The sequence below is a fragment of the Anneissia japonica genome, unplaced genomic scaffold, assembly GCF_011630105.1.
Source record: "Anneissia japonica isolate Jap-2015-1 unplaced genomic scaffold, ASM1163010v1 scaffold287992_len753583_cov170, whole genome shotgun sequence".
Lineage (NCBI taxonomy): Eukaryota > Metazoa > Echinodermata > Crinoidea > Comatulida > Comatulidae > Anneissia > Anneissia japonica.
The window spans coordinates 109,684-137,331 of record NW_022723469.1 but is presented as its reverse complement, the minus strand read 5'-3'; the positions used below and the strand labels follow the sequence as shown (position 1 = coordinate 137,331).

General features: G+C 33.5%; 1 protein-coding gene across 1 annotated transcript in view; it reads left to right on the top strand.

Annotated features, from left to right (window-relative positions):
* Nucleotides 1-1,561: 1,561 nt before the first annotated feature.
* The window catches only part of LOC117112226, a 36,873-nt gene continuing 10,786 nt past the window's right edge, over nt 1,562-27,648 (top strand). Inside the window, exons 1-2 of the mRNA XM_033255303.1 lie at nt 1,562-1,684; nt 10,534-10,709. Coding sequence (XP_033111194.1) covers nt 1,637-1,684; nt 10,534-10,709 — 224 coding nt within the window. The 5' untranslated portion in view covers nt 1,562-1,636. The remainder of the gene's footprint in view (nt 1,685-10,533; nt 10,710-27,648) is intronic.

Here is a 27,648-nt window from a genome sequence, read left to right as displayed (position 1 = left end):
AGTATAGATGAAAAAGTGTATAATAGTACACATCTTTGTGTCTACTGCATTTTGGGCAGACACTTAGCTCAGTTTTGTCAATCCTTTACCATTAAGTTGACATTACGTAATTGCTGACCTGTTTGGGATCTAAAGTAACAGAATCATTCAATGCCCGACACCTTACTACTTGTTTGCTCTGCGATGTCAAATATAAGTTCTATGTAGGTAGGCCTACTGTAGATTTCACTAAATTTGACAAATAGGCCTAGGTAGAGCTACTGATTTCAATGTGTTACTAATGTATTAGTATTTTTAGTCGAGACTTGTATTAGTATTTTTAGTCGAGACTTTATTTATTCCTTGTTTCCTGTACTTATTTTTTTAAAGATCATCGGAGGATGGCGGAATAAAGGTGGAATAAAAATATAAATTAAATTTTGTTTTCTTATTTAGCAAATAGTTTTGCCAAAAACATCCAGACGGAGGAGAAAATAAAAATAAAATGTTATTGGTGAATGTAAAGTAGGATGGTTAAATGCTTCAAATATATAATTAGGAAGAAATATACATATCTTATCTTTGGAGATTTCAAGGCAGCAGAGGGCGTAATAAAATTAAAGAAAAACTTTTATTTTTTTCTGAAATTTCCACTTTCTCATGGCGGCGGGTATGCTAATTGGCGGACTCGGTGATTACTGTAGGTGGGAGGGGGCCTAGTTTGAAAACAAGGTGATATGAAGTGATTTAAACTACTTCAACATAATTTTTTTGCTTTGAACATTTTCAGTGGTGGTGAGGGGGGGGGGGGGGGGGGGGGGTGTGCAAGTATTGTTGTGGGGGAATGTCCTTTTCCTTCTAGAAGAGGGAAAAAAAACTTGTGCAGAATAATTTTTTCCCAAAATTATTTCTAAAATGGCTTTAAAACTCGGGAGCCTCTAGGGGATATTCCATGTACGGTACCTCACAAAAGGGAAAAGAAAACTCAGCCCTTAGTCTCCACTTGGATAGCTATTTTGTCATTTGAAAATCATCTTAACGTTAGGAAAGCAACTAAAATTCTTCTGTATTAGTGACAGCAGTAATTAATTTTTTATTTGTAGCCCTTGCTATTATACTTTGACGTTTAATTTAGTTCTTATCTCAATTAATGAAGATCTAGAACCGATTCAAGCATGTTTGATTGCCAATTAACCTAATTACAACTAGAAATCATTGTATCGACAACAGATTCATTATGTGTTGCACTGAAAGCCGTCCGCAGTTTACGTTTCGCTGTTATGAATCGCAAATTATATTGACTTTATGCGCATGAGTGTTATTGAAGTTGCTTCCTTCGTAATGAAGAAGGATGCCCATCTCTTTTTATATATTCTTTTCTTCCCCACTACTAATTTCTGAATTTTTTTTCTCATTGGAGAATCGATCAGGTTTCCATATAGAGAATATGTATATTTATATTGCCTAGTCTATGAGCTCTTATTTCTAGTTTTGATGTGCTGTACTTACTGAAGCGTGTCTCCTATATACACGCACGCTTCACTGCCACTTGCAATTTTTTGGATTTTGCTGTGATTACAATCAGGAGATTGTTCGCTTTGACCATAATTATATGATTTTGGCAAAAAGATCTCATAATGATTGACATTAATACAGGATGTTGACGACAGGGAAAAGAGCATCACCAAAGCTGGAAACTGTAAAGGTTGGTATACTAGTTGTTTACACTAGGATTATATAAATAGCACTTTAAAAATCAATGATGTACCGTAATTAACATTCTGTCTTTATAGTGTCGAGATACAAAATTCCCAGGTCCAGCCAGCTGGGAATGCTATAGTACAGTTATATTATAGTACTCAAATGCTTTTCTTTCTTGTGTAGAAATCACCACATTTATGTGACTGATGTAAATGTGGCTAAGACAAGCCGAACCAGTCACTCGTCGAAAAAAAAAAAATCAATTTTTAGTTATTAATACAGGGTTTAACAGTAAAATGAGAGCTATAAAATGGTAAAAGAATCATTTAAATCCGACACTTCGTTATGAAGTTACACGAGTTTAAACATACACAACTGTTTAAAGAACAATATTTGAGAAATCAGCCTTTAAAATTTACGATTTCAGGCATTTCTATAGGCAGAAACCATCACCAAATTGTTAAAAATTGTTGTTTTAACATTGAAAATGAGGAAAATAACAGCATAGCATGATGTATATATATAAAGGCTAGTTTAGTGCAATAAAATAGATTTCCAAAATTTTGACATTCCAGCATGTTTTGACCATTATCTCCAAAACAGGATTTGCGACGAGTGACGAGTTTGGCTTGTCTTTGCCACAAATGATGGTACCGTGCATTTTATTCTTTTTTATCTGTTACACAACCCCTGACCCATCATCATTTTATGGGGTTATAACATTTCCCCTTCTCCTCATGATTACCATTACTATTCTCTATGTATTTATTATCATTGAATACAGTAGCTAGGCTATATCTAATTTTACATTTAAACATAATTATAAGCCAATATAGTAATCTGGGGGGTTTTGTATGGTAAACAGGGGATTAGCGACAGCCGAGGCGCGAAGCCCTGATCGAGCGTTTGTGGGTGGTATTTGCAAGGCCTAATTAGGCTAGGCCGAGCTGAGTAGGCCAAGCTGTCCAAGCCTTCACAGTAAAAGTGGCTCACAAATAATTGGTGGCCGTCCAAAAAACAGCCAAAAATTCTTTTTTGGGTAAACCCCTACAGTAGCTACTAATGGACCAAACTACCCTATTTCTTTGCATAGAATCATTGAAATCACCATTTTACATGCTAGAATATTTTATATGAAGCTTTACATCCTGTAACCTTGAGGTCTTCCATGTGGACCTGGATCATTGTACCTTGGATGGAGGTCCCTGAATACCACAGACTTCCATAAGGAACCTCCTTCTCCCCCTTCCTCTCCCCCTTCCTCTTTTCCTTCCTCTTCCCCTTTCAGTAAATCCTGGTTAGATGCCTGGGGAACAGAGTTTGGGATCTGTTCGAAAATGATAGAAAATGTTCAAAACAATGAACATTGGATCAGAAAATTCTTACAATAGCATCAACAATACACGTTTATGCAATTAAAGTTAATGTATGAGATTCATTTTGGTGTTTTTTCCCCCCAAAAATGCTTGAAATATTAAGATACCAGTAGTATATTACAGGTAGTGTAAATCTCTGGTTTTCAACACTGACCCTGTTCCACCAATTTTTAGATCTTAGGAGTATGATTGAGATCAAGAGTTAATAATTCGACTGAAAAGTCTGGATTTTCCAACCACACAATATGTGAAGGTATAATTTCCTGGACAAGCCTTTTGTGGAAAAGTCACGCATCTAGTCTTCTTTTCTACATGTAAATAGAAAAAGCAACAATACATCAGTACCATCCTTTTTGTAGTGAAGTTTAATATAATTCTGAAACGAATGAGAAAAATGTGATCATTCGATGATGCAAAAAAAAACCCCCTGAACATTGTACTTGCACAAACATTAAAATGTCAATCAAAAACGTACAAAATATGTATTAAAGAAGAATTTTCTTGTGCATTATATAATGGCACAAAGAGTGGTAGTAGGCCTACAGTATGCCTTACCTGTTTATAAAAACGTCAATAAAAGTGAACGAATTCAAAGAATGCAAGTCTGTCTATATTTCAGTAGAACCCCCTCCTTTGGGACAACCCTTTTAAGGGGAATAAAGGGGACATTTTTTTGGGCACTAAGCAAGAGAAATTAGATGTGGCAAAAACAAGCCAAACCAGTCACTCGTCGCAATTCCTGTTTCAGAGATAAAATGGCCAAAACATTCTGGAATGTCAGAGTTTTTGAAATCTATTTTATTGCACTATAAACTAACATTTATATCATGCTATGCTTTTGTTTTCCCCAATTTTAAAGTTATTAAACAACAATTTTTAACGATTTGGTGATGGTTTCTGCCTGAGAAATGCCCGAAATCATAAATTTTGAAGGCTGATTTCTCAAATATTGTTCTTTAAACAGCTGTATGTTAAACTCTTGTAACTTCATAATGAAATGTTGGATTTGAATGATTTTTTGGCCATTTTATAACTCACATTTTACTGTTTAACTAAAATAAGTTTTTGCAACTAGTTTTGACTGTTTGGCTTGTCTTTGCCACATATCTTTTAACATTATAGCTAATTCCTATTCAGGGGACACCCCCTATTAAAGGGTCACTTTTTGTTCCCGAAGGTGTCCACTTATTAGTGCTATACTTGTATGTACAGGGAAAAGTAAAAAAGTTAAAACAAAATAATGTAACGCCAACTCGTCCTGCTTGTACAGTACTATAGTGAAGATCCATATTACATTCATCATTTATAGTATGTCAAAGATATTTGCTTAACCACAACAATACAAAAATGGCTGAACAACAATACAGTTTATCTATATTTTAAAATATCGTGCGAAAGCATTCATGCACAGAATTCGAGTGCTTTATGTTGCAAAACAAGTAGTGCATTGCGATAGAGTACATTGGCTTTTAATGGCAGAAACAAGTGTTTTCTTGAAAATATATTTTAATGAATTAAACAGGAATTGAGGTTGCTGAAGATGACTTTTATCTGTCAAAAATGTATTTCACCGTTGAGTGTAACAGACTTTTGTACACTTGTATACAAGTAGGCCTCTATGTCACGATATGTATTCGATGTCACATTGTGTTTGCTTTGAATGTGAAGTTGTTTGTCGTCGTTTGATTAAGTTAAATTTGTGTATGTTAGCAATATACCAATAACATTCAAAAGATTGTATCACTTTATTTATTCTGTGCAACCAATACCAGTAGAGTGCGTATTTACAGACATTTTGTTTCTGAAACGAAAGCTGATATCTTTTTTGAATTCATTCAAACTATAATTTTTAAATTTGATTCCAAAAAAACATAAGCCATCATAACCATCAGTGACATATCCAAGGAGTGCATAGCAAACACATCCCCAAAATCTTGCTTCTCATTATGCCTACCACCCCCTCCCCCAAATGCTTGTGACCCCTCCCATTGAAGTTTGAATCAAAAAAAATTATACTCAAGTAGTTAAAAAGCACCTCATATCATCGGGGCCCCGCACTTAATCATCAAGTCCCCATTTCACTTCCCCCTCTATTAGCCTAGAGAATTCTAAATCATGCCACTGATAACCATTCACAACAAAGCAGCATTTTATTGTATCATTGACCAAGGAAGTGATAAATCACCTTTTTACTGTATGGTATTGGATGATTTAGAACCCTACTTGACTTTATTATTTCACAAATTTGAAGACTGTCAGGACATTTTAGGGATAGAGTGAAATTTCACCAATTCCTGTACTGCTCACTGCCAAGAAAAGCATGGTTAAATAAATAATATAATAAACAAGCATTTTTAAAGCACTTTATACAATAAAGTCTCAGAGCGTTATAGCTAAGTATGCAAAGCTCAATTCCCTAAGAAGGTAAATTAAACTTATTTGTTGGTAGTATAAGCAGAGCCAAAAAAGCATTTCCTTCTTTGAACCATCATTATAATTAAAATCAGGGTAGAAAAATATTTTGTTTTCCTGGAAGAACACTTCAGTATAACAATACAAGACATAAAATCTTAATTATATATCAACGTATTACTAGTGTCAGTCATCATTTAATTGAAATTAAATTTAAACCTTCCTGTGAACAATTGTGCATTGTAATTAAATTATAATTTAATCAATGTGTTAATAAATAATAAAAAGCAGTAATCCTATGTCTCAAAGTGATTAATATTCAAAATTAATAAATGGAGGTTTGTTTATGAGGTCGTAAGATTAAATATATGTATTACTTTACTAGTAAAAAATATTTTGTTACTCCCAAAAGGCGATCAAAAAACATACACTGTCCCCATGAACCTGACCACTGATTTTTTTTTTCCGAGATTATGACTACAGGATCTATGGTAGTCCCTTTGTTTTGACCCCCTAATTAAGGATAAGCCAGAGTGCTCAAACACTTGCTTCTAGTGGACCCTCACTTTTCCCCAGATTTCATACGCTGGCGGCGCACACTGCTTCAGCATGATCTATTTCTGCATTTATTTTATTTTTGTAGCCCTGGTCCTGCTAGTGGTGAATTAGGCAGTAGGTCTTCAATAGGACTACGTTTCTCAAACTTGGATCTATTGGATCTGCTATTTTTGCTGGTTGTCTAGATTGTATGTGTCATGTTTCTTGAGGATTTATGCTATATTTCCCGCTGCACTAGAAAGCCGTCTCCATTTCATTCTGTTTGATAAATTTCATTGCCGACCTCAATTATTTTTTGATGAATAATTGAATTCTTAATATTGGCTATGGTCTCTCTGATGTAATTACACATTCGAATGTGTAACACTGATTAATATAAAGCTGTAGGCTGCTCCTCACAGTATTTCTATTAATTAACATTATGCTGAAGGACCTAGCATAGACATTTTCACTGCATATATTTATTAATGATTCATAAATATTTTATATTCATTGGCATTCAGTTACTTAATTCAATCGATTTCTGTGTAGAGATCAGAAATCAACTATTTTGATCCCAAAGTAAGTACCGTCAGTGGTGTATAGGAATCTTCAAATGGGCGGGGGAACGTGGGAGGGTGCCTGATTGGCAGGTGCAAGGAATTAGCCAGAAATACGAAATAGGCCGTCCAAAATGGAAGCCAGTGGGCGTGGCACTGAGCCGATGGGCGGGCTACTCCCATCTTTGGGAATCCCCACAGAATATTGGTACGAAAACAATGTATTCAATCATTAAATGTTGCTTTTATCAAACACAAATATGATTTAGCTTTAGTTTAATGTAACATTCGATAGATTTGAAGAATATAAAGAATTTGCTATAGGTAGACCAGGCCCAATTAGGCTAGTCCGAGCTTATTAGGCCAAGCCGTCCAAGCTGTCTCAGTAAAAGTGGCCGTACTAAATAATTGTAGGCCGTCCAAAAGACGGCCGGATGGCTCGCTGGCTAAGCCTATGGGCAGGCGTAAAGGTGGAGTGGGGAGCTTGATTAAGTCAGGCAGAACTAAGTCGCAAAGTAATGTGATGAGGTCATTTTGAACTACTTCAGTGTGATTTTTTTTCTGGCATTTGGAAATTGTCAATGCGGGGAAAAACTGGGGGGTCGCAAGGTTTATTTTGGGGGCGTGCATCCCCTACACACCTCGTAAATACGCCTACTCCACTGAGTATTGTTGGGGTTGAGATTTTCTTGGACCCTTCCCATTTTAATTTTTGGTGGATGAATAGAGCCTACACATTAGGTGTACATGGCCCTCAGATTTTTTTGCAGTATGTAATTACAGTTAGGCTATGTTCACACACAAGGCGTAAGCCTGGCATAGTGTACGTCTTTGTGTGTGAACTAGGCAGTGGGGTTAATTACGCCACTCACAACACCACCTCCGTGGGGTTATTAACGCTACCTGCAGACCCCAGATTAGCTAACGCCACGAAGCTAACGCCAGTGATGCTTGATTGATTTGACCTCATTTCAAGAGATTGACCAATCACCATTGCAGTAGATTTAATAGTTATGATCTCTTTCTGTGCTCTCTATAAATGAAATGGTAAAGGGGTTCTTTTTCTATTGCTTTTTACTTATATATAATTTATATGATTTGTTGATTGTGTTTTGTAAGATATTTTAACCTATTTAGACTGTCTATTAAAACCTACAACACCAACATCTGTTCCTCAATGCTAGCTAAAAAATCAGCAGTAAAATTGTTCATTTAAAAAATACAATAACCATAAGTTTACTTCGAACAATTCACAGATTTAAAAGTTTTAATGATGCACTGTTAATTTTACTACAGTTAAGAACCCCTATATTATTTAAAACTGAAAACTATTCCCCCATTTCCATATTACAATTAGTTTAACACCAGCGTTAATATAGCAAATGCCGTTTGTGTGAACACTTTCGAATTTTAATCCGTGGATTAGCTTATACGCCGGCGTAAGCTACGGCAGTCTGCTTACGTCGTATGTGTGAACATACACTTACAGTTATAAAGAGCTTACTACACACATTAATCTCAGCAGATTTTTTTTGCAAAAGTTCACTGAAAATAGTACAGTAGTGCAACTGGACTAGCTATGCCTCACTCAAGGTTATAATTGAGTTTAATGGATCATTGATACAATAATTGGCAAACACCCAACTAGTCAGGTTAATGTGCTCTATTTACAAGGTTTATTTACTTAGGTTTACTTAAGTGATGTACTGGCCGCAGGACTAATGTCCTCTATGTCCAGATCCAAATTTGTTGATCCTTTAATTCTCGATGCTTGTTTTATGGTCAAACTTAACTGGTTGATCCTTTCAGAATTTATCTAGTCTGTTCTCGACCGCATAAAGAGAGGGAGCGACTTAATTTGGGAGTGCATTCCAATTGTCTACAATGCGATTGCTAAAGGAAAACCTTCTTAAGTCCACACAGGAAAGTTGCTTTAGCAGCTTAAGAGAGTGTCCACGAGTTCTGTCTGATAAATTAAATTGTAAAAAACTAGAGACTGAACTATCATTAAAAATGATTTAGAATTTTAAATGTCTCAATCATATTGCCTCTATATATTCTGTACTTAAGAGTGTATGTAATGTACAGAGCCTATCAGAGTAACTTAAACCCCTCAACCTAGGTACAAGTCTAGCAGCTCTACGTTGCACATTCTCGATCAGGTCGATGTGTTTCTCTAAATGCGGGCACCAGACTAAGACACTATACGCAAGATGGGGTCTAACAAAAGCCTTATATACAGCAGTAATTTAAAAAAAAAATCTAACTCCATGTAGGTAAACACACATCTTATGAGTCCCATTAATCTATTTGCTTTATTAACTTTCTCAAGGATATGAATTTCAAATGACAATTTATAATCTATGGTCACTAAGGTCCCTGTAGTATACATCATGAAAAATTATCTAACTTTTTAATGTCTTCGAACTTTTAAATTGAAATTTTACACTTTATTGCAATATATTTTATCATCCATTTTTGCTAAATTTTAATCATCGTTGCTTTTTTTTTTTATCTTAATGCTGATTTTTTTTTTCCTAGTGTTTTATTTATTTTTTTTTGTTTATTCAGCTGAAGGCCCTAGCGCCAAGGATGCCAACCACTCTTCTCTTCAAAGTGGCAATCCAATCAGAAGACAACAAGGGCAGCCTGTATGGACCAGTACACCGGGGTAACCCTCTACTCATTTTCGAAAGATGTACTATGTTTTTTAAAGTGCACAAGAGTCATTTTGTTTACACTTGGCCTACGATTTATAGTTCTTATCCAAGAATTGCTCCACCTCCAGAACCATAGGCGAGCGTGCTGCTCGAACCAGCGCTGATATTAAGGCTGTAGGTTGCGGTGTCCCTGCCTTAACCGATTGGCCATTCAACTTGCCAACTCGTCTCTGTTTTAATGTGAGAAATCCAACAGAAATACGATTTATTTTTTTTAACCTTTCTTGGGTCGTCCGTAGTATCAGGTCCTTGTTTTCTCTTTTCTCTTGTCATCGTTTAATTTTGTATTTAATGATTCTGAATAAAATCAATCAACCCACTTTTTGTACTTGGGGTAGCTTATGTCGTTTTAGAATTGTCATTTAAAATGATCTGTAGCTTTTCTCTATAGAATCACGGCAAATAATAGCCAAGTTTTATTTCTAGTTTTCAACAGTTTAATTTTTTTATTTTCAATGTTTTATAATTTGTTTCCAGTGGTAAAGAGACATCGTAATGTTCATGTTTTTGTGATTAATATTCAATTTTTTTTAAACTACATATTTGTTTCATATTTTATTATTATTATTGTACTTTATTATATGTAGGCCTAGCTTTGCTTACATCTTTGTGTTATACTATACATATTATGTATTTGATGACTAATTTTATCGTTTGTGCACTTAAACCTACGTTTCCATAAATATCGCTACACGTTATCGCCGACTTCTTTTCGCTACACTGATTAATCTGTTGAAACAAAGCATTCCCGATGGCATCGGGGACAGCTACGCAGTGCAAGGAATGCAGTGAAAACACTGTAATAACGACACTGTAGTGATTCTACGGAAACCAAGCTTAACAGAAAAGTACTATACAGTCTACAATTTTAATGAAAAATTAACAAATAAAACCATATACTCGCATATAAGGCGACCCGCGTATAAGACAACTCCCGAGTTTGAGAAGATTTTTGGACGATTTCTGTATACTGTATCTGCTGTCTAAGACGACCCCCCTGTTTCATGGTCAGAATTCCTGTTTTTTCTACTTTTTATTGCATTTATATTGCGGACAAATGCAAGGCTAATCTCAAAATAATACTATTTTGTGAGTTTTGAAATGTTCATCAAAATCTTATTTCCAAGTTATATTAATTCATACTAACATTTAGTAGCTTCATTGCAGTAGTAATTTCGCGTGTTACAGGTGATCCGCACAAGACAAACATGATTTTAACACCTATTGCTCTCTCATATACTTGCACAGGAATCTCGGACAGCTGGTGGTGGATCCGTATTTTACCCAATCCAGACAAGCTCAAGTAAAGATAGTTCAACCGAAAGCGAGGTATTAAAACCAAGGTCACTGTGGATTGGCCCACGAATTGAAATTACGGGATCCTGCGAGTCATTAGATAAAGAAGTTGAAGCCTTAAATACACAGTAAGAATTTTATTTTATTTGTCCTAATATTTCATCATCAAGTATCAAGTATAAATTTATTCCAATTCACTTAGTAGGTGAATTAACGGATCAAAAATGAAGATGATGAATTGAAATGGAAAGGGGCATTCAAAACAAGCAAAGCTTTTTTTCCTATGAAACCCCATACAAAATAGATTAAGTGACTAACTGTGTTAACTACAGGTAAAACTATATCCAACCGGACACCGTCCTAGTGTTGCTGCAATAAGGTTTCTGAATATGTTGGATATTCCAATAATACATAGATTTCTTGGAACCAATTAAATTGGATGGCCACCTTTTTCTACTCAATATTTTGTTGTAACGCAACTATTTTTATGAATGTTTTTCTGTGTGAATTTTGGACAGTGTTTGTACAGTTTGATTAGGTCATTATCCATATAACTCCCAAAAAAAAAACTTTGATGGAGGTCGGTATGTACCAAGAGAGTTCACACACATCATGGTTGGCGCTAATGGTTTACCGTATATTTTCGCGTATAAGGTGATTGACGTCGGCGTATAAGATAACCTCCCGAGTTTGAGAAAACCTTATGATGATTTGTGTATGTCAGGCGCATAAGAGGGCTTAATACAAGTTACGATTTGTTCTTCGTCTATCGGATGAGATGTTGAAGCCGTTGGTCCTGTGTGTATTATGTGCATGTTAAAAAACGCAGTACACTCTTCGGAAAAGAGTAGGGGATTGTCTCCCGGTGTACTTCGCAATCATCACCAGAAGGACCCCACTGGAAATAGTCTTCTTCAGACTTTCGTTAATAAATCCCTCCATCCAATTTGAGTGTGGACAGAATTTAGAGTGCACGTAAAAAAAAATCTCAATATGACCGTACAAAAATTACTACAGTTACTAATGGTTGCAGAGCATGACAATAAACATGCAAATGAATTGGAAAAAAATTGTATTGATTGTTCAGACTTGGGCCGGCCCTGAGCCAATGTAACTCTTAAGTGTGATTGGGATCTATGTTACAGTGTGCTAATTAAACCTTTCAAATAGATTGCTTGAACCTGTGTCCAATGTGCTTCGAGCAATTTGGTATAAATTTATTTTTTGGAACAAGAATAATTTATTGTTATTGTAGATACAGGAGATTTTTGAACAATATGAAATTTGTATTGTTTGTTGCTAAAATACTATACCAGGGGAACAAAATTTAATATAAATTTGGTTAATTTTTTTCGCTTTTTTGTTTACTTGAACTTAACACTGAATAACATAAGAATACAAATACACAGAAATATTAACAAAATATCAAAAACTCATATACCATCAAAAGGTTTTAAAAATTGATACTGTAGAACACCAATCAAAGGGACAAACTGGAACAAAAATAGTCTACCCTGAATAGGGATTCCAAGGTACAGTACCCTTATTGAGGGGACACTGAAACCAAAAACATGGAATTCTCCCCTGAATACTGGGGTTTTCGTATGCAGTCATACAACGAGGACATAGATTCTTTAATTTTTTTTTTTCGTTTGAACTATGAGGAATAAATTTCAATATAAAACTTAAAACTAAATTGTAACTATAATTACCTCTGTCAACTTCGTTGGCAGGAGGTTATTTTTTTGCCTGTTTTTTTTATTTAGAATATTTATTTGTCTGTCGGCATATTTGTTGTGAACAGCCTACATACAGCCCATAGTTTTTATCAGAAATTCATCAAACTTGGGCACAATGTTCTTTTACCTACAGTAAGATCTAGAGCGATTAAATTTTGAAGGGTCAGGGTCAAAGGTCAAGGTCACTATCAGCAAAAAACTTTTTTTATTTATTTGTCTACAGCCCATAGTTTTAATCACAAACTTAGTTGCAACATTCCATCACCAAAGATCTTGAAGTATTTGAATGTTTAAGGGTAAGGGTTAAAGGTCAAGGTCATAATAAAACAGTTTTATCAGAAATTTGTCAAACTTGACCACAATGTTCCTTTACCATAAATCTGGAAATGACTAAATTGTGAAGGGTCAGGCTCAAAGGTTAAGGACACAATGATCGAAAAACTTGTGTAACTGTTTGCCGTATAGACGTGTGTGTGTGCTTATACGGGCTTGCTGGTAAAGTGTAAACAAACATATGACCATTAATTAAAAGTAATACTAGTGAAAACAGTTTGGTGTAGTGGTTTAAAGAGTGTTCTCCATGCTACCAGCCCCAGATTCAATTCCAAGGAGTCTACATGTTTTTTTCTCCCCCTTTTTTTTATGGGGACAATATGCGGGGTAAATTTATACTGAGGAGAATTATGATGTGGGCAGAGGTATGCACTCTCCGAGTGCCGTCTAGTTTGCAATGCATTCATATAATACAATAATGATAAAATCAGAATAAATGTAACTAAAACAACAAAAGCTGTATTGATTCCAGTGCAATGAAAGATATTGCAGAATGCATAGAGTAAATCAGGAGAGGACTTTCGGTATGGATTGGAATCCTGCATGAAAGTACACAAGGGAAAAAAAATAAAATCCATGATTAAGTATCAAATCTCAGGGGCAGATTTGGGGGGGGGGGATTTGGGGGGGGGGGATGTGCAGCCTGGGGCCCCCCCCCTCCCTTTTGGGAAGTAAAAAAAAGAAAAAAAAAAAGAAAGAAAAAGAAAAAAATGATAGCCCAGAACGCCCCAAATGTTATTTTCTGGCGTTTAGAACACAAAAATTTCTCAGGGGCATGCCCCGGACCCCCTAGGACAGTGTTGTCTTGATCAGCCCAACTTTCGGCCACCCCCTCCCTTTTTCAATTTCAGCCCTCCCCCGTTTTGGACATCTCTGGATCCACCCACGAATCTTATGAAAGTACTCAGAAAAAAATCTCAAATGCCAACATTAGTTACAAAGAACCACACAAAGTGGCTACTGATGTCTTTAATCTTATAACTTGTATTATTTTCATCATCATTGTTAAGAACCTAGCTAAATAATAATATCAGTTTTTCCAGAATATGTAAATGGTACGTGAATCGTTAATAGGAATTAATTTTCCTTTACAACCTACCGTACAGTACCATCTCTCTCTTGGGGTAAGACAGAATAGATAAATAATAATAAATGTCCATTTTAAGGATCAAGAAAATAAATGTAATAGTTTCATCGGTCAAAAGTTGGCGAAATATAAATATAAATGAAATATTGTTAATTCAAATCTATTGTAGTTGAATTATACAATAAAAAAATTAGTGATACAATTAAAGTTTTTTTCTTGATTGTAGAAGTTACAATGAAGGAAAAAAAAGTGTGTCCCTTAATAGGGTTAATGTATTGATTTGACCATTTTCTCACTAAGAAAGTGTCTGTTCCCTTAATAAGGGTGTCTCCTTAATAGAAGTTGGCTGTAACTTTAAAAAATATATTTTCCCCCTCGTTTCATAGAAAAGACGGTGTCCCCTGAATAGGGGTGTCCCAAAGGAGGGGTTCTACTACTGTATATTGTGGTTTTGAAAACCACAATAAAACCTTGAAATACAGTAGTAAGCAAGTGGGCTTACTGTAATCATGACAAGAAGCCCATCTCGAGAAGAACCCATATCTAGAATTGAAGCCCCCCTCTTTTGTTTTCAAAAGTAGACTCGATAAGAAGCCTATGGGCTTCTTTTAGAGATAGTACTCTATACACTATACATGAATTTCAAAAACAAAATATAAACGTGCTTGGTGTATAATGTACATTAGTTTAGGTGATTTAATGCCACTTAATACACTCCATGATACAGACTTATGATACAATGGCCCTATTTATTGTTGTACAGTAGTAATTCTCAAAATTTACGGCATTCATTTTGAAGTCCCCCCTCCCCCTTTACTTTGCAAAAGTAGCCTAAAAAAAAGTCCATCTTGATAAGAAGTCCATCAAAAACAAACCCATCCAAATTTTGAAAAAAAATAAAAAATAAAAAATGGAGCCTAGTGCTTCTAATCGAGGTTTTACTGTATTTTCATTAGAAAAATTAACAATCTTCAGGAAAATGAAGAGGCTGGAGAGATAAAATTGTGTGAGTATGGAGTATTACTTGCAAATATTTCTGTATATGCAGTATACTGTATGCAGTAGATACTACTAAGAAAGGGGTGGGGGAGGGAGGGAGGGCGGAAGAACAACTTACCAAAAAGTGTCCCCTTTATAAAGAAGTATGCTCGATGGTCCCCAAGGAGATACTTCTATTTTTAAATTACTGTACGCAAAATTGGATATTCACGTTGAGGCATACAGTGGAATGCTCTCATAAAGCAAAACAGTGGCCAAAATGCTGATAATCCCGAAACATAGTGTACAAACTAATGTTGAAGGCTAGCAAATTTATCTTCATTTAATGTACCGTATGTGGTTCATTTCATCAATTACAAATCAGTGTGTTATTTTCAATACAATATGATGGGTTGAGGCTTAATTCAAAATTGATTAAATTACCAGTATTCACATTCTAAATGCCAACAGTTAAGTTCAAGAGTTTCATAAATGAATATTTACACATATATTAATAAATATACACAAGACAGTGTTTGTGCTTGGTAACGATTTTTCATTTATTCAGCATTATTAATCTGCAGGAAGTGTTTGAATAATTGATGTCACATTTTTAGATCTGATGTATGTAGCAACATTGTGAACACATATACAACGATGCAGAGAACATTAGATGTTTGCACATATAATATACTATTATTGTAATGTTTATGATATTATATTTGGTTTTTTTTTACGTTTAGGTGGTTTACTAGTATACTGTAGGTGTACTTTCACCTTATTTCCTCCACCTTACTAATACTACTGTTTATTCTATGTTGTGAACTGAATTTGAATAAAATAAAATATAATAAAAATGAATAAAATAAAGTCAAGGTTATGGACCTACTGATATTGTTTACAGATATGGACCCTCTTCTGAGATTGACTGTATTTCTTGTATGTGGTGTTCTAACTACTATCATTTTGGTGTTTTTTTCTATTCACTCAGTGGCTAAATACTGTATGAGCAGGGCAGCTATTAATGCAAAGGGCATCTGTAATGTTTGCAGTAGTTTTATCATAGGCTTTAACAATTTATTAATTTTTAATAAAATGTTTTTATAGTTATAAATCATAATATACAACATATAAATACAAGTAAAAAATTATTAATTGATAAATGTATAGGCCTACATTATATAAACAAGCTATTATGAAATATATTTCAATCAACAGCGGATCATCTCCACTGGCCTCCCATCACACAGAACACAGAAACACAGAATGTTAACTTATTTTTTATTGTCTTAGTAAAAAACAAAAACTTACTGCCCATTAAACAATTTGAACCTATTCTGATACTGGGCCATCTCGTTGGCATTTAAGTGAACTACTTTTAAATTTACTATGAAGCATGAAGCGCCGTAAAAGTGACACACCAATCATTGAAATCATCACAAAATGATGGCATATAATTTTTTTTTTAAAGCTACGGTATATTATAATAGGGATACAGGTAGAATTTAGAGACTGGTTGAAGTTTATGCTAGCAAGCAGCATATAATGATTTGGCTTTTTTGCTGATATTTTATCTAAAAGATAGGATTGTTTTCGTAAATGGTCATCATTTTCTTTCTATTCATCTGATCTAGACTGTTGCGGGTACAATTTATCTTGCAGTGGCTCGGAAGACGGTCTGACTGTCTGAGATCTTCATAACCTGTACAGAACTCTTCTATCATATACCTTAAAATATTTCTTCTTGTGCAAACAGAATATCAAATAGCATTAAAATTGTTGTAAAACTTTACATAAAGTGTTTTTTCCTTGTTTCAGGAAGTTTTATGTGTTGTACTGACCAAAAACTAAATGTATCGTCATTGATGTTTTCAAAGAATAATTATCTTATCGTTGTAAATGGAATTACTCAGGATGCTTCCTTCTCCACAACTTAATGATACTATATAAAGTCATTTTTACAATCATGATATTGACAATTTCTAATGACCACCTGTATAGAATATATTATACTTTAGGTAAGATAGCAAATTAACCCTCCTCCTTGGATGGAAAGCCAACTTCATATTTGAAGACTTGGACCTGAAGTGACTGACTGTGTGATGGACCATTAACCAGATAACCATAGAAGCATTGGTTCTGGTCCAATTACAGAATGGCTTGTGCGCACTACAGGGTACATTCCTTTGTTTTGGTAGGGTACAGTACAGTAGAATACTCGGACGCCATTTTCACTCGAGCTCCTGTGAGTTCTGTTCCGGCAGGCCCTAAATTTTTGGCGCTTCAAAGTGCTAGAGAACGGGGCGGGGGAAATGGTTCCTCTGCATTTATTCATCGTTTTTTTTTGTTATTGTTAGGGTATTTTATGGTTTCATTCCATTTCTCGATCGTGTTCATTTTGTGTAAAGTACTTATAAGCATTAAGAACATATAACATTATTATTATTATTATTATTATTATTATTATTATTATTATTATTATTATTATTTTATTATTATTATTATTATTATTATTATTATTATTTTATTATTATTTTATTATTATTATTAATATTATTACTATTATTAATATTATTATTATTATTTATTATTAAGTACCCCAGTATATTATTCAATATGAATTGAGGAATACCCCATTGTATTGGTACAGGCAGTCCCATGTTGTAGATGACAAGAGTTGCTGGTACTGAAGGGCCCCTTATAGGGGCACCAGTCCAATTTCATTTTAAATCATTCATCCTTCAGGTACCAGTGTAATACTCATAGAAGGAAAAAACAAGGATAAAGTGCCGTTCCCATGCACATAATCAATGTGACCATACTCAACTTATAACTTTTCAAAGTCCAAAGCCTGACCGCTGCGTCGCACTCTCCAACTTCTTATTGAATATACACAGATTAATGAACTAGAATTATCATTAATGTGACTGAAATTATTACAGAAGGATTTCAGACATCATTGAACTAGTAGTGAAGGTAATAAAAGATTAGGTAACGAAAATTGATTTTCTGATTAACTAGCCTTTTCATATTGGCTTTATTCAGTTGGAAATATTAAATTGCCTTAAGCATCCAGGGATACAATGTGACTGGGTGACGTTGTTACTCTCTGGAGATACCTGGATGCGCACCTCATAACACTACTCAGTATTTATGTTTGAAGGAAACATTAATTAGGTTATGATTAAAATGAAATAATATTATTACAAGATCACAATGAAATGTTATTGTTCCTATTTTAATTTTTAATTGACCTTTCACACACTATACATTTCTCTTTATTAGGCCCCATAAAAAAAATTATTAGTTTATCACCCACTCCCTCATCACTTTTTCACTTTTGGGAAAAATCTGATTTTTTTTTAGCAAATCAATTTTTTTTCTGATTTTTTTTTTTTTTTTTTTCTTTTCAATCACGATAGATCATCTCTGAGGTGTGAGACCAGATTTAGCAACTACGTAGCCCTACTCAATTTATGTACACTTCTCAAATGCTCACATCCAATTAGTTCGTAGTGTGCCTATAAACATAATATGGTTGCCTTGTCTATAATTACTACGTATCATTTAAGGCCACATACAAAAAATTATTAGTTTATCACCCCCTCCCTCATCACTTTTAGGGAAATTCTGATTTATTTTGTCCATCAACATATATATTATTTAAAACGGTAGTTTTTCCATCTTTTTTCACTTGAAAAGCTCAGGATTTCTTGCAAATACTGTTTACTAGTACAACAAAAGCATATTTTTAAAAATATAAATTTAATTCCATTCTTATGACTTTTTATATGTGTCCCTAACCATTGATTTACTTGTGATCATCGGTAAAATGGGGGCGGGATTAGGAAAAAAAAAAACCGCCCTCCCTCATCAGATTTTATTCTTTGATAGGGTGATAAACTAATAATTTTTTTTTATGTGGCCTTAACAATAATTCAAATAGTTGCCAAGTCGTCAAGTTATTATCACCCACTATCGTTACGATTTTAATCATGGGGTAAATTTACTCATGAATATATTATATGCTGCATGGTAGATATTTGTCTTGTATCCTTGAGATGGTAGCTAGGTCAGGTCAAATCCTACGTTATTTACTTTGCGATCAAACTTCTGACATAAAATGGTTGCGATGATTAGTGTAGCATAATGATAAATTCTGCTCATGTGAACTGGAGACTGCTTTTGTTTTTTTATGGACATAATATGTCTGTTTAGCCTTTGAGTTTGGTGGAGCTTGACTTGCTACCTGTACTTGTCATCGTATCGTACTCTGTGTTTGTGGGTGCCATGATAATTTATCACCACGAATCTCCGTTAAGCATTGTCTACTTTAGTTCGTCTTATTCAAGTTTTGCGTCTTTCTTTAGAAATGTAACATGGTTAGGCGAGGTCTCCCTACCCTACTACAGAACTTCCGTATACTGAAGTGTCTAAAGAGGTGGGAACACATTCTCTATGAAAATGCTTGTTTACCCTACCCCTCTTGCTTCTTTAACTGAAAATTTATTGATAAAACAAATTTATTTGAGTTGTAAATCACATCTCTTATTACCACCTGCTCCCCTCCACACTTTTCCATTGCATCCTCATAAGAGCTGCAGTCCCCTTGTCAATATTTCTGTTTATGCCTGCCATGCTTCAATAACTCTAGATCTAGTTGTCCGACATCAAACCAAGACCTTTTTCTACGTTCTTCAACAGACTATATGCCACACAATCAAGTGCGCATTGCATTTTCTTTAGTAATTCTCTGATGATTTCTAATGTATGTAATGACTATAATTGTCGTTTACTACAATAATAATGTTATTTTCTTAGTAATGATCAAATTTGGTGTTTTTTTTATGGCATTTGGACTCATTACTATGTAATTACGATTTCTGATGTGTATACATGATTTACTACAATTATTATGGTATTACTTCGTAGCAATAATAATGTTGTTATACTTTACGGCACTACAATTGAAAGGAATTTTCCAAGAAAGTCGCATTACTGTAGTTTCTACATCAACATGCTTAATATATGAAGTATCAAGACTGGGCAAGGACTGTGCTAGTCAAAATAGTTTTCATTTAGATTATTTTTATAGGAGCTGTCACTTTTGCTTTGTGTACACACTTTACAATTGAAATGATAAACTCAAGTCTGCCTCCCTCACATTCTAACATCCTAATTGTTTCCAAGCCCACAATTATTACCGCCTATCTGTTAAAAATCTTGCGGTCTCTCCTTTTTTTTTTATTGTGTGTGAATTCATGCGTGACTGCATTTACGTCTGACTGTTAAAATATACACCTTTGTATAAACTCAAGAGACCCATTTGAAATTGCTAGCTCGTTAATTATAGATTCATCTATTTGATACTGTATACTGTATGATACATCTTCAAACTAGTTTTTTTTTTCCCATGCTAAAACGTGTTTCAACCTATAGAGGGCGCTAATCCAGTTAATAATAACATGTTATTTATATTACACCTATAAAAACATCAAAATGTGAGCTGGAATGAACTGCAAATTATTAAAAAATCTGAAGACATGATATATAAAAAATCTCAAAACCATTACTATTTTGCCCCCCAAAATCCAATTATATACAAATAAATAGATAAATAAATTGAATAAATAAATAAATATAGTAGTCTTCATTGAATTAATATCAGAGTAGTCAACACTTAATAACAAGGTATTTAAAGAGTGGTTACAAAGTTACAATATATATAAAATATAATTACACTAACCGTAAGTGATGCCATTACTTAAATTTAACAATGTAAAATCATTACTGAATTAGCTAACTTTAATAGGCTTGCTTCTGAATGTCAAAATAGTACGATAATATTATATTTCTGTATTTTTTGGTTATATCTACATATTTCTCATCAGCATTCTAAAATAATTTCTTTATATTAGAATTTGCATGGTATTGGATTTTTATTATTATTATTATTATTATTATTATTATTAACCAGAAAATGAACATTAAAATCAAAGGAAGACAAAAAACAAAACAAAAATGAATACACAACAGAGAGACTCAGATTGATCATAGCTATCAGTTGATTTCCCGTCGATTTATAATCAGGCAGTACTGGGAAGGGACTATTGTACTTGATTTCCTGCTTCACAACAGACATCCATTCGTAGAACAAAGCAAAGCAAGCCTATCTAAAGTGGTCGAGATTGGCACGAGACCAGAACCGTAACTTAGACCAAGGCAATTAAACAGAAGGGCGCACATCTCGGGACATCAAAGGTTATAACTCTGGCATCGACATTCTAGGCGCACGTGCGTCCCTACACGCTGAACGTCACAAAAACCATAGCAACCAGACCATAAACTGTCAGCGTACGTGACGCTTTACCCACGCGCGTGTTAGTTGCCATGATAATCGCGCGTCGTGCGGTGATTACAAAGGGCTAATTATATTTTGCACTAACATTAGACTGAAATATATTCTTCATTTCAACATTAATTTTACCAAAATTGTGGTAAATTGTCGTTCATGAGACTCGCTTCGCAGAAAAAATTAATAAATGTTCTGTATATACTCAAATGTTTGTTTTCGGCACCTTATGCCAACATTGTCAAAATGACAGATTAATGTTACATACTGTAAGAACATGAAATTTTTATAAAATTTTTAAATTTTAAATTGTTATAACTTTTCATTTTCTTGGTCAATTTTCACAAAACAAATTGTAGTTTATAGAAGCATTTAACAAGTTCTCGGTAAAAAAAAATCAGATGTAACAGACATTGCGAAGTACCCAAAATTAATAAAATAAAAACTAACACCATAAAACGAATGGCACGCATAGACTAATAATTGACAGCTGTACTCGCAACTAGTATCGGATTGTCGATGCCACAGTAAAGATCAAAGGACTGTACGCACGCGCTATGTTCAAGAGCGGAGAAGTGCGTCCTTCTGTTGAATTACCTTGCTTTGACTTTGATTATAGTGAATATCGAAGTATTTTAATAGAGCATACAATGTACATAGTGTTTCTGGAAAATTTGCATAATGTATATGTTAGTAATAATTCTTGTTGATAATTTAGTTTAAGTTATTATCTCAAAATTTAAATGAAGAACTTGTATGTAAACATTAATAAGTTACACCCCTTCATTGAAAAGGAGCTTGATCGTGCCAGCGCTCCTTCGTGCTCCTCAACACGGTCTAAGGAGAGCAAAAAATAGCGCTCCTTGATTTACCAGGGAAAACGAATGACAAAAATTGTATGTTAAACCTCAAAATCTATCAAATTTTGCATTAAACTAAAGCTAAATCGTAATTACATTTGATAAAACAAAGTTAATTTACGTGGATTCCATGCGTTATTTAATACCTCGTCGACATTGTGGGAATTCCCATAAAGGTACAGTAAGGCTAAACCGTTGTCTAACCGGTGAAAAATTTGCTTACAACTTGAGATTCGGCTCCTGTTTCTCGCACGCAATGATGGAGATAGCGGTCTTGTTCGTAACTCCCTGGTAATAATTCATTTTTAAAAAAGCAGATATGTTTTTAACATTGCAATTTAAATTTTAATTAGTATACAAAGTACAGTATACATCTCTCAATTTGGAGGACCTAAGAGTAGAATTTACACCACTAAAGTTAGAGATGAAGTTGCATCTCCATCATAGCTTAGCCTATAGTAAACAACACTGTGTTGCTGTGCGCAGGTAGGCAGCGTAAGCCTAGGCAACTTAATTTTATACTTCAAAAGGCTGTTGAAATAGGCCGATTTTGCCATTGAGACTTGCGCAGACAATAGGTACGAAAAACCATGGGTCTTAATTTAAAGGCCATTATTTCAAAAAAACCCACATTAGAAAATGACCCAAAAAAACACATAGAAACTACATACAAAAATATAGAGGATTAGTTAAAATCTGAATTTTTTTATGGTCTTTTAAAAATGCTCCCAATTCCCATCAAGAAAAATACCTTTTTTTACTTAACCAGACCATCCCCCCCCCCCCTTCAAATAATTTCATCGATTTTCAAAAATTCCGAGGAGGGGTAATAGAGCTCCGTGATACTCGAAGGAGAGCTATTTGTAGCTCTCCTCTGATTTCTTTAAATGAAGGCCTGAAGTTATACAAATTTTGTGTATCAATTCAACAGAAGAAATAGAATGAACAAAGAATAGGAAAAATACTCGGAGTGGCTCAAATTGGAATCAAAATTTATACAACAATGGTTGCTCATTATTATATTTTACATATTTGTACTGATTTTGTGGCACTAATCATCAGAGGTCAAGGTGCCGAGTCTATCACGTTTCGTGAATTTGACATCGAATGCAAGACCTTGTGATTTTCAAAATATTGTTATGTGAGTTTAAGAATATATTATAGCCTTGTATTTACTTTTGGAGATGTATTGATACGATTGTTTATACGGATCCAAGTAACTTGAAACACAGTTTTTACCGTCATGAACAGTAAAAACCAACTCCACTTCACCGTTCACTGGCAATTTAATGTGCAAGACCCCCCCCATCCCCACCCAGTAAATTATTCGCAAATTGCAATAGTGGTGTGGTTATCTAGCTGCATGACAAAAATGTAAAATCCAACAAACGCCAGGAAAAAGAAGAAGAAATTATATAGTGCACCAAATTTTGGAGTGCACCAGAGGCTATTCCTTAAAAAATATTGAAAAGGCATTTAAATTTGTTAAATTTTAAAGTTTAAAATGGAAGTTCCAAAATGAAAACAAATAAAAAATAATAAATAAAAGTCATATTCATGTTTAAAAAAAAAAAAAAATTTTTATGGCATTAGAAAAAGTACAGTAGTAGGGAATTATCTCGGTATCCCTATTACTATTACTATTTTGAAGACTGTGTTCTATAGAAAAATTCTGAAATTACAAGTTATCATTAAAGGTTAATACAAACTCTATGAGCCATAGTATTTATAAAAAAGGATGCTACCTGTTCCTGAGCTATATTTGTTTAATAGTATTGCTTGTTTCTTATTTCATTGTATCATATTTTAATGGTCAATTAATAAAATGAATGTTTTGATCATTTGTTTGTATAGCGCCCTCTGTGTAAGAAGTTTTCATTACTTTCAAATATCTGTTTGCTGCCACCAATCTGGAAATGGCAAGAATAGAGAGAAAAGATTATTGGTAATTCTGTGCTGTTTTTGAAGATGGTAAAGAACTGTTTCATTTAATTTTTTTTTTTTTGCTTTCAAACAAAAAAAGGAAAATGTTATAAAAGACTCTTAAATGTTTGAATTGAAAATTATAACGACTTTCCATAGGGGTTCACCTTTCTTCCTGCATTTACTTTTTAGTGCGGCAAGACTTTTCAAACTGATTTTTTAAAAGGTACTGTAGTCCCTGTGTGGGACGCTGGTTCACTGCAGATTCCCAGCAATTTGCTGGTACCTACTGGTAAAGCTGGTAGACTGAGCAATGTAAATAAAGTACCTTGCTCAAGGACACAAGTGGAATTTACAGCGAAGGATTGAAACCCCGAAAACAAAAAAATTCCACTGCGCCGAACTACTTCCACCCAGTGTAGTATGTTCTTTTTCAAATATATAAATACATCAAATTCTTTACAACCATGAGGCTCAGAAAATAAAAGGCACCTTGTTTTTCATCCCTTCACTTTTATAAGTTTAAGATTAATCAACGATACATTATGGTTTATTTATTCACATAAAAAAAAATTCATATATAAATTTATTATTATTCATTTGCATCAAGAAAGCTGAATTGAGAGTACTGGTAAGTACAAGTTTAAAAAACCTTGACCTAAAAAAATACTGTAAAATCTAATTGATGAATGAAACATTTTACACATAAGAATTGAATTACATTACTGAATAAAAAACACATTAAAAATATTATAGCCTTGTATTTACTTTTGGAGATGTATTGATACGATTGTTTATACGGATCCAAGTAACTTGAAACACAGTTTTTACCGTCATGAACAGTAAAAACCAACTCCACTTCACCGTTCACTGGCAATTTAATGTGCAAGACCCCCCCCATCCCCACCCAGTAAATTATTCGCAAATTGCAATAGTGGTGTGGTTATCTAGCTGCATGACAAAAATGTAAAATCCAACAAACGCCAGGAAAAAGAAGAAGAAATTATATAGTGCACCAAATTTTGGAGTGCACCAGAGGCTATTCCTTAAAAAATATTGAAAAGGCATTTAAATTTGTTAAATTTTAAAGTTTAAAATGGAAGTTCCAAAATGAAAACAAATAAAAAATAATAAATAAATGTCATATTCATGTTAAAAAAAAAAAAAAAAAAATTTTTATGGTATTAGAAAAAGTAGTAGGGAATTATCTCGGTATCCCTATGACTATTACTATTTTGAAGAAAAAATTCTAAAATTACAAGTTATCATTAAAGGTTAATACAAACTCTATGAACCATAGTATTTATAAAAAATGATGTTACCTGTTCCTGAGCTATATTTTTTTAAAGCCTCAATAGTATTGCTTGTTTCTTATTTCATTGTATCATATTTTAATGGTCAATTAATAAAATGAATGTTTTGATCATTTGTTTGTATAGCGCCCTCTGTGTAAGAAGTTTTCATTACTTTCAAATATCTGTTTGCTGCCACCAATCTGGAAATGGCAAGAATATAGAGAGGAAAGATTATTGGTAATTCTGTGCTGTTTTTGAAGATGGTAAAGAACTGTTTCATTTAATTTTTTTTTTTTTTGCTTTCAAACAAAAAAAGGAAAATGTTATAAAAGATTCTTAAATGTTTGAATTGAAAATTATAAGGACTTTCCATAGGGGTTCACCTTTCTTCCTGCTTTTACTTTTTAGTGCGGCAAGATTTTCAAACTGATTTTTTAAAAGGTAGTCCCTGTGTGGGACGCTGGTTCACTGCAGATTCCCAGCAATTTGCTGGTACCTATTGGTAAAGTTGGTAGACTGAGCAATGTAAGTTTAAGATTAATCAACGATACATTATGGTTTATTTATTCACTTAAAAAAAAATTCATATATAAAATTATTATTATTCATTTGCATCAAGAAAGCTGAATTGAGAGTACCAGTAAGTACAAGTTTAAAAAACCTTGACTTAAAAAAATACTGTAAAATCTAATTGATGAATGAAACATTTTACACATAAGAATTGAATTACATTACTGAATAAAAAACACATTAAAAATATTAAGACATTTTTAAAATACTACATTAAGAATATCCAATTCATTATGTTGTCTTTGACATCATACCAGTTTTATTTTGTGAAGATTTTTTTTTTATTAGTATACCAGCATTTTGTTTTACATTGTATTTTACCAAGAAAAGAAAATGTTCTCAACTTATTGAGATCAATACAGAATTCTTAAATCTCGAAAAGGTCAAGTAGATTGTCACCTCTTGTGTCAACTCCTGTATTTGCATTTCAAGTAGATTGTGCGATATTCCGTCTTTTTACAATACACAGATCTATTAAAAACATTTTAAGTATGTTAGTTGCAGTGAGGGATCAATACAGCTGAATTTTATATGACCTTCCTCGCACTTCAGATTTGACAATGTATTTCACGTTCAATGTATAATATTTTAAATTTAGCATTTTAATCAATTTGCTGGAAAGATCACCAAATTAGTACAATCATCTTTGATAAATATTGTAAAAAATACATTGAACAAGCCTGGAATTTAAGATCAAATATCTATAAGAACATTACTATCTATCATTAATACCTTATTTTTTTATTATTATTCTTATCTTTATTATTATTTTTAATGAATTTGATGAAACGTTGCCATTTGGCTTTATTTACCGAACCTTTAGTTCTGAAATGATTGTCATAGTTAAGTAGTTTTCTTCTTTTCAATTTTCTGTTGACTTTGGTCTTTTGGATGCACCATAATTTTGGATGTGTACCACTGTAATAAAGGTGAATCCAAATAAAAACTAAACTAAGTTCTGGAGAAAAAAAAAATTTTTAATGTACAACTGATTTTTTAAGACAAAAATGCGTGTTTGACAAAAAGCTCGGGAACGGTTAATGAGATACAGATTTTGTTAATATTTAAAAAATGGGTGAAGAAAGGTCTAACCACCCTTTTCCCCTCTGCTTCTAAATATTCTAAAATCTGTTAATGTTGATCCTTTTTTTTTAAATTCCCAAAATTAAAGTAGAAGGCTACTTGATTTTTTTCAGTAATGTTTAACGTAGTTTTAAAAAAAAAAGTGTCTCATTAACACTTATTTTGGGTCTTTAAAATAATCATTTGTATATCAAAAATTTGTTTTCCTCCGAAGCCTGACTTTAACTTGAGCGTGTGCAAAAAGGAAATATCATGTAACAAGATTAGAAATTATAATATAAGTATTGAAATACACGCCATCATGTTTTGAATCCCAACACAATGGCGTGTATCAATACTTGGAATATTATACTTTATTTACTGAGATTAATCAGTGGATCTTTCAAACAAAAGAAAAATATTAAGGTTTGGATTACGGTATATTTAGCGTATTATTAACATTTTTAATGTTACAGTATAATTACCCATCAATATTAAAATTAATACAAGCATTAAAATTTAAATTCTGTTGATTTTAATTTGCTAGCTGATAAAGGGAGGGGGGCTTGGCACCACCCAGAACACTTTGGGGGTCTAAAGATTTGAAAGACTTGAATATAGATTTTAGAGTCTTGTATCTGTTAAAAATTTACTATGAATATTTTGTTTCCCCCCCCCCCCAATATGTTATGTTGATCTACTCGAAAGGTGCCAAGTTGTCCCCAGCATCATCACTGTTTTCACTTTCATTTAATGTGCTCAGATAAAAATGTTTTGATCATAACTTTCAAATTTGCAATTTTTAATTTTGCAAAAAAATGCGGACGTTAACAATTCACCCACGTTTCACACATCTCATAGGAGATTT